This window comes from Branchiostoma belcheri, unplaced genomic scaffold (assembly GCF_001625305.1).
Source record: "Branchiostoma belcheri isolate BF01 breed outbred unplaced genomic scaffold, Haploidv18h27 scaffold261, whole genome shotgun sequence".
Taxonomy (NCBI): Eukaryota; Metazoa; Chordata; class Leptocardii; order Amphioxiformes; family Branchiostomatidae; genus Branchiostoma; species Branchiostoma belcheri.
The window spans coordinates 143,924-153,073 of record NW_017803867.1 but is presented as its reverse complement, the minus strand read 5'-3'; the positions used below and the strand labels follow the sequence as shown (position 1 = coordinate 153,073).

Below are 9,150 nucleotides of genomic sequence, written 5' to 3'. Positions count from 1 at the left end.
GACGTGATTGGTGGTATTTTCCTCCAATTACAAGAAGCGTGAGAACCTAATAGTTTACCCCTTTGCTCTACACAGGAAGCACGTCCGCTGGTTCTGACCTGGGTGATCGTCACTATCATCTGCACTGCGGTGTCTCTGATCGTCTACATCTATGTGACAGTGGCGTCTCTAGCACTCATCGCGACCATTGTAAGCCATATATTGTTTACTTTTTCTTCTGGGTCGCCATTAGTAGGTTATAATTTACGAGTCTGCATGCACTTAATTTGCGACTTATTCATGTATTCATCTTGAACAGTCACGGCATATCTAGAACAGTCACGGCATATCTATTTTATTCACTCCTCTAGAGCAAACAATCTGCCAACTTTGTAGTTTACGTTAAGTAGAAGACAAAGTTTTTCCGTAAACTTCTATTTGTATGATAGCTATAGAATCTTTTTTTAAGTTATGTAACTTGCCCCATTTCAAAAATTTGAATAGTTCAAAGAAATTTATACCCCTTTGACAACCTGTATTACTGAGAAACGAGAGCAAGCTTAGTAGAATGTAATAGAGTATATTAGATGCTCATATGCACGTTTATTATATGATTGCCAATACGTGACCTGTATTTAGCCCAATGAAGTACAATAAATTTTTTTCATTTTTCGTTATTCCCGGATTGTGTAACCCTGCATGAAGATGGGAGATTGTTTTGACAATTGATTGGTCAAAAAATGGCGTAATACTTGCCCTTATTTCCGAATTATTGATATTTTATATTGAAAATTTGGTATACGTCGTGTTACAAACATGAACCTGCATGTTTTGCAGACATACCCATAATCTTTGTTTTCCAGTCTGCTGAAAGCGAAATCCAAGCCGCTATCGTGGGGGCCAGTGTTGCGGGTATCGCTATCGCTTGGATCATCTGGGGAGTTTTCTTTATCCTGACGGTAGGGCATTGTCAATCAGTCAATCAAGTTGTTGTTTTAAAAATAAAGCAGAAAATTTCATGGCCATTCTCTCATTAGTTGAACTTCTGATTGTGATTAACAGTCAGGATCAGTCTATTGCCGTATGTATTTTACAGGTGTACGGCTGCCTTGTGGTGTTTTCGCACTACCAGAACCTCCGTGACGCGGCAATGGGACAGGGCCAGCAGCAGATGGTGGTGATTGGGAACCAACCCGGCATGGCAGGCAACCAGTCTTACATGGTGGGCAACCAACCCGGCATGGCAGGCAACCAGCCCTATATGGTGGGCAACCAACCCACCATGGCGGACAACCAGCCTTACGGCAGCCAACCGGTCATGGAGAACAAGCAACCCGCTATGATGGGTCCCCAACCGGGTTTGGGCCAAGTATCCCACGACGTAAGTACTTTCAATTAGTATCCCGTGTGGGTTTTTTTTGATAATACGGAAATATTGTTTTTGGTGGCGGAGCGGTGGGTTTGTGTGTATGGGGATTTTTGCCAGAGGTGGAAAATTGTTGTGGACAGCCAAATTGATATTTCTTTGTGGACAGCCAAATTGATATTTCTTTGTGGAAAGCCAAATTTATATTCCTTTGTGGACAGCCAAATTGCTCCTACGGCCGGCGGCTACTGAACAGAGAGGAAGACTGAGAGAAATCTTGGCAGAGTAGGTTAATGATACATGGGGAGGGAAGATAAGTGGAGGTAAAATGGAAATACACAAGAAATGTAGTGAACCAGCAAAATGCTTGACTGCACGTGGATGGGCAATCCAACAGACAGAATTGCAGGCCGAACAGGCATAGACAATAGGGGGCGTATTCGAAAGCCAAGAAACCAAAAATACTTTCCGGAAGTCTGTAATGTCCATTTTCTGTGTGTTGGTTTACTTTGCTGTTCTAAATATATTAATGCCGTTTTACTTTACTGTCTAATTCTAGGTGAAGCTGTGAGCGATGGAGGAACTGCATCACTGAGACAACACGAAGATCCACTGCTATTTCATTAGTGCAGCAATGCTTTTACCTAGCACTTTTTCTAATATTAATATAATGTAATGTATTGTATTGATACGTAAAGCAAATGGGTAGAAGAACAAACATGAATGTATTGATCCTACAAATGCAAGTTAATTGTACTATGCGTAGTTTTGTATGGGCGATTAAACTAGAGAAAAAAAGGAAAGTGTTCTGACAGATATAGATCTAATCGATTCACGGTGTGTTGAAATGTGGTTACGTATTCTGCTTCTTAGGTAAATTCTATGAACCGTCTGCAAAATGAACAATATTTTAGTTTTTTATGTGCCTTTTTCGACGTTCCAGTAAGGCCACAGCAAGTGATTTTCATGGGAGACATCAGCACGCGCATTGTTTTGTCTAATTTTGTAAAAACAACACAAGAAATTCTGTGACACTCTGACACTAGTCAATTTGCCAAAATGGGCAAAATGTCTGTTGCCATGCTGGAACGTGGATTGCAGATAGACATGAAGACAGAAGACACGACAAGGCTATGATTTATTGATTAAAAACTTTAATCTTTCAATGACAATGGATTTGTAATTTTGTAGTTTACAGAAGCACAGAATAGGTTTCATTAATTGTTTAACAATGTTTATGGTGTTTGTTCATGTCGAAAGTTGAAAATGTAGGAATCTTGTTTTTTGGGCCCGCCTTGTTTTATTTTCGCCCTATCGCAATGAATGTGGAGTCTGTGGAGGATGTCATCCATAACATTTACCTCACTCTCTTCCGTAGCTTAGTCAGCCGTCGGGGCAGCATGATGTTTGGCCAAGTTCTTCCACTGCTGGCGGTCCTCCGCCAGTCTGGCCATCTGGTTGGCTGTTAGACCGACCCACTCCTTTAAGTCTGTAATCCATGACCGACGGGGACGTCCCCGCGGCCGTGCGCCTTCCACCTTACCCTGAAGAACTGTATGTGAGAGTGTGCCTTTGGCCCTAGACACATGTCCGAACCACTGTAACTTTTTCTTCTTAGCTTTGGCCAGGAAGCTGTCGAGTGGGCCTTGCAAGGTGTGAATGCGTTCCATGACCTCTTTGTTTGTAGTGTGTGATGTCCAGTGAACCCGTAGCAGTCTGCGATAACAGTTCATCTCAAACGCATTCTATTCACTTTAGCTGCATTCATGGTCCATGTCTCAGCACCATACAAGAAAATAGATGGCACGAGACAACGTAGTAGGCGTATCTTTGTAGGCATGGAGATACTATGATTGCACCAGATGTGTTTTAGCTTTGACAGTGCAAGGGTTGGCTTGGCAATCCTGACTTTTACCTCTTTGTCTGAGCTGCAGTCTTCTGTCTGGACAGAACCGAGGTATGAAAACTTTTACCAGCATTTACCTGCTGTGGCCTAATGTTGGAAATAATCATAGACTCTTCAGGACCCCTAGGCTCTTATCAAAGCCTTTTTAATGTTTTAGCATCAACAAAGCCTACGACAATAACAGTTTCGTCCATCAAAATCATGGCTAGGTCCACACATGACCATCGCTAATACTGATTGGCAGCCATGATCGTCCTGTTGAACTGGGTATAATTTGCAGTTGTCCATGTACGAACATCTTTGTCGACATAATGGCTATCTTATTGGTCTGTATGCCAAATATTACTGATAGGGAAATTTAAAAAACAATACACGTTGCAGCACAAAATGAGTGCTATTATAATTGTATTTTTCCAACCAAGCTGATATATACATGCATGTACCTTCCTAAAAAAATCGCAGATATCATTTTTTAAATTTGAAAAAAAAAAGCTTGATTTTCCTATTTAATGAAGTTTTTATATTTTGGAATTTACCCATAGCAACGACTCGCCCACTCAAACATGTAATTATATAATCAGACATTGTTGCTTTTAATCGACAATACTAGACCTCGTTATTTATGTTTCTGTATTATGTGTATACTTTATATTATTTGATAAACTAGAGTTCCCAATCGAATACCTTCGCCAAATGATGTTAGCCTTTATGACTAAGAAAGTATAACTTAATTCCCTGATTGTGAAAATAGGATCCTCAATTGCATGAATTATATATGCTATTCTACACCAAAAGATAGTCTTATCGTAACAAAGAATGACATTATAGTATTTCCTTCAGAATTATGGAAATGACGCTCTTATTTGAATGAGATATGTTTAATGATGATTACCTTCACTTAAGTTTTAAATTCCCTAGTATGAAATTCCAGGCAGTTACCACAATGGAATTATTATGCAATAATTTGATAATTGCAATATCATTATGTCAAGCATCCCTTAAGCTACCTACATACTAAAAAAAACGACGATCCATCAATCGGTTTTTGAGTTATCTTTCTTAAACCATTTTTCGAAAAACGCCCCTGCAGTTCCAGAGCAAGCAGCTTGGGGGCTCAAAATCATGTCGTTTGTCATTTCACTGTCATTTCATCCCCAGCACAAGAGCTATCTACCATATAAATTTTGTGCCCCTGGCATGTACAGATCACGAGATATCAAAACCGAAAGTCCTGCTGCAGTACCATAGCAAGCTGCCAGGGACCCCAAAATCTAATCATTTTGAGGACCTACCCACCTACCAAATATAATGATAATCGAGGAGATGTCTTGACAATGGCCGTGGCAACAAAATGGAGTAAATATGTGTTGCCGCTGTACCCAGTCTTGCTTGTCGTAGACCTTTCACATTCTAACAGCCGCGTTTTAAACGGATTATCATAAAATAAATACACATATAGACAAGCTGTTTAATACATGCAGATATATTTTCCTATTAAGATATTTCTTAGTTTTAGAAATTTTTTGAAGATGTTTGATGTCAGTTGAGGATAACTGCTCAAAATCATGTCGTTTGTCATTTCACTGTCATTTCATCCCCAGCACAAGAGCTATCTACCATATAAATTTTGTGCCCCTGGCATGTACAGATCACGAGATATCAAAACCGAAAGTCCTGCTGCAGTACCATAGCAAGCTGCCAGGGACCCCAAAATCTAATCATTTTGAGGACCTACCCACCTACCAAATATAATGATAATCCAAAAAATATCAAGATAATCCTTTAACCCTACCTAGACCAGGGGGGGGAGCTAAAAGTGCCCGCGGCAACTTTGATGTCACCTAGCGTCTAAACGGCTAGCCGTAGAACGGCCAAACTTGGTGACTTTTCCTAGAATATTGTTGGTAACAATTCTCTATCTTTGGAACAAGATAATAATTTTTGTGTTGCCATGGCAACGGGTTTCTAACAGGTATTTTTTGCTAAATTTAGTACTTTTTGTTTCAACAATAGAATTTTATGGGTTTCATGTCAAGTTACTCATGGTTTCTATATTAGTAACATCCCATATAATTTTATGTAAATTTTATCATTAAATATGCATAATTTATGCTAATTTGATGACGTCATTGGTCAAAATCCAAGATGGCGGACCATATCATTAGAACAGGTATATTCAGGTTATTTTCATTAAAATTTCATCAATACTTCCATTTCTTTTTCCAAAAAAGGCTTAAATAAGATACGACATATTTTGGACACATAAATGCAATAAAAAGTATAACTACGTAACCAATACTACAAAAAAAACAAACGGAAAGATAGCCAACATGTATATTGTTTTGCTTCATACGTAATGGAATAAAAATTGTGAAAACCATTATAATTGTAATACCTTATTAATAAATTAATAAATTATTGCTGAAGCAGCTGGTTAGATATTTAAATACCTATCAAATTGCTTGAATAACTTTTTTCTTGTATATCTTATATCCTAAATGTCCAACCTTCTTTGACGAATTTAAGGCCAATGTTTAATAATTTTTACATGAACAGCTGGCTAACGAGGAGATGTCTTGACAATGGCCGTGGCAACAAAATGGAGTAAATATGTGTTGCCGCTGTACTCAGTCTTGCTTGTCGTAGACCTTTCACATTCTAACAGCCGCGTTTTAAACGGATTATTATAAAATAAATACACATATAGACAAGCTGTTTAATACATGCAGATATATTTTCCTATTAAGATATTTCTTAGTTTTAGAAATTTTTTGAAGATGTTTGATGTCAGTTGAGGATAACTGCTTTTATCAATTTCCTTTGTTTCACTGCAGCTCATCTTTTTGTTTGTCAATGTTTCTCTCGTTGTTTTCTTAGTGAGGAAACTGGACGCTAAGAAGACATCGAATCTAATACATTGTGAATGTACGAAGATGGCCTCTTGGGGAAGAAATAGACGATTGCGAATATTTAGAAAAATCACGTTCATGATTGTAACAGTCCAGGATTGCAATGGCATTTCAAATATCTCACCTCAAGATTATTAGAAACTTTGTGCAGTATGAAATGTGCACATCTAGCTGAGAGCACGCATGCCCATTTGTAACCCTTCTACATTTGTACTTTGAGCTACCGGCAATTACATATTTTCAACACACAAACGTGCAACTAATTACAGCTCAGAAGCAGATGGGATTTTATAATAGGTGGAAATATGACAATAAACGGAAATTAACATATTTCGGTTCATTATGATTTCTTCTCAGACACTCTTGTTTACGAATCAATCAATCAATCTTTATTGCGCAACAATTGCAATGGATACAATGTATGGCAAGTGTTTAAATCAAAAGATAACAACAATACTAAAATCTACTTCTAGATACCTTATTCTAACGCTACCCTATAATTGTGAGTGATGAATTATACAATATATATGGAACATGGATACAATGTTTACATCAGTTCAAGGTGTCACAGGTGATATTGTTTCTTTTCTGAAGAGCAGAGGATATGAATTGGCCTATATACAAGAAATTGGTTCAGGACATGACATCAGTAAATTAAAAGTATCTGAGCTTGTCTTAGGTAAGGTAATGTTTGAGTTACGTGAAATCATATTCATAAGTGTCAACCTTTCTTCAGTATACATGGGACAAGATAATAAAAAGTGACATTCATCTTTAACAGTATGTTTACATGTAGGACAGCGTCTCTGAGTGGCTGGTACATTCTTATAACGACCTTTTTCTATTTCTAAACAATGTGCACTGATTCGCAGTTTGGTTATGTTAGCAACAAATGATTTGTTTTGGATTGATGAAAGGTACTTCTCAAAAGTGAAGTCCGTTTTGAATTTAGAATAGGTTTGCAATTTATTGTAATTCCTTATTTCTTGCCTCCAGCCAGAAACAAACGTGTCTTTCAGACGTTGTTTGAACACGTTTCCAAAATGCTTGTCGTCAACTGTTGGGTTTAGCCAAACATTTTGAAAACCGTGTCTACATAAAATATCTTCTACATGAACGACCCAGTCCTGTTCTTGTTCCAAAGCAATATCATAAGCCTTTTTGACTATTCTGTCATTGGGCAGGTTGTGTAGTCTGAGCCAATATTTAATGAGGTGTGATTGCGAGTCAATATAAAGTGGAAAAGCTCCAAGTTCGCCCCTTACGGCGGCATTAACAGAGCTTCTGGGAATCTAAAGTAGTGTTTTACAGAAATTGAGGAGAACGTGCTCTAGGTCGGGTATTTCATACGATGCTTTGGGATAGTTCAACGATATGTTTTGAATAGCTAGCTGTTTAGACTGGTATGTAAGATTTAATTTGTCACTGTATTTCTTAAAACGAACCAGAACAGGACGAGCCGATGGCAAATCACATTTCTTCCCTATTCGTGTAACCTTTAAGAGCTGTACGTTTGCACCTAATATCGGCGAAAGTATGTTATATATTTGACTTCTCTTGTGTTTTCACCAGAATATTCCTGTATACCATTGAAGAATCAAATCCCTACATTGAATGTTTGCCCCCAGTATTTCTGTACAATAAAGTAAGATGGGCTTTATTAGACTATTGAACAAGTCAAGGGCAAGAGTTATGGATGGGTTGTAGTTTGAAGCCAGAAAAGATTTTAGTTTGAAGGAAGCACGTAAAGCTTTTAATCTTAATTGCTTGGTAGCCCGTGTAAACGACCCTGATGGAGTAATATCTATCCCTAAGTATGTATAAGACTGGGCGATGTTTATCGTGTGTCCTTGCGTTTGGAAAGTGGAGTTTTGGTTTTTATATGTTCTTCCATTTTTTGAAAAGATCATTACTTTAGTCTTGTTTTTATTGATTGATAATTTCCAAAGAGAACAAAAATCGTCTAGTCTTTTAAGACATTCTTTAAGGCCCTTTTCTGATTTGGATAATAATACAAGGTCGTCTGCCCAGAGAAGGCTATTTATGGGTGTGTCTTTGAGGTCAATAGGATCACATAGAGGTGAGGAAAACATATTTGGAAGATCGTTTATATATAGATTAAACAAAAGAGGAGATAAATTGCATCCTTGACGCACACCACAAGTCGATTTAAAGAAATCTGATAATCCAATCGGCGTTTTGACACAATATTCTAAATTAGAGTAGATGGATTTTATGATTCTAAAGAAATTCCCGCCAATACCAGAAGATAAAATTTTATAAAATAACCCATTCCTCCAAACGGAATCAAATGCTTTTTTGAAGTCTACAAAACAAGCATACAATTTGCCACAAGGTGCAGATATCTGTTTGTTGATTAAAGTTTTGAGTACAAATATGTTGTCACTGGTACGGAAGTTTTTACGAAAGCCGGACTGGAAACGGGATAGGAGGTTATCGTCTTCAAGGAAACGCTGTAGACGTCTGCTTAATATGAATGTGAATAACTTTCCGACGCAACTGGATATCGCTATTCCTCGATAATTAGACGGATTTGAAGAACTGCCACTTTTATGAATTGGAACCAACGTGCTTCGGCTCCATTGATTTGGAAAATTACCAGAATGAAGAACAATGTTGAATAGTTTTTTTAGAGGTGTTACTAGTTTTGTCTGCCCATATTTCAGCATTTCGTTTATGATGGAGTCTATACCACTTGCTTTGCTGTCTTTTAGATTACGTAGACCCTCTAAGATTTCGTTTTCTGTGATTTCGGTATCTAGCGGGTTTGATGTTAACTTTTCGAGGTAGCTAATTATGTTGTCTGTACGCTTCGTGTTGTCTATGTTTGATGTGGTTTTATTACCTTCTGTTTGACATAGGTCAGACCTCTCTCGAGCTATGTATTCGTGGAATGTCGAATCGGACTCACCACTTCCCGCCAAGTTATTAAGATTTTCAAAGTGATTTTTCCAATCTTCAGGGCTGAT

At 37.9% G+C, this 9,150-nt stretch overlaps 1 protein-coding gene across 1 annotated transcript in view; it reads left to right on the top strand.

The window, feature by feature from the left end:
• LOC109472028 overlaps window positions 1-2,649 on the top strand; it is a 12,765-nt gene extending 10,116 nt beyond the window's left edge. Inside the window, exons 5-8 of the mRNA XM_019771598.1 lie at window positions 76-189; window positions 843-938; window positions 1,076-1,360; window positions 1,905-2,649. Coding sequence (XP_019627157.1) covers window positions 76-189; window positions 843-938; window positions 1,076-1,360; window positions 1,905-1,916 — 507 coding nt within the window. The 3' untranslated portion in view covers window positions 1,917-2,649. The remainder of the gene's footprint in view (window positions 1-75; window positions 190-842; window positions 939-1,075; window positions 1,361-1,904) is intronic.
• The last annotated feature ends 6,501 nt before the right edge of the window (window positions 2,650-9,150 follow it).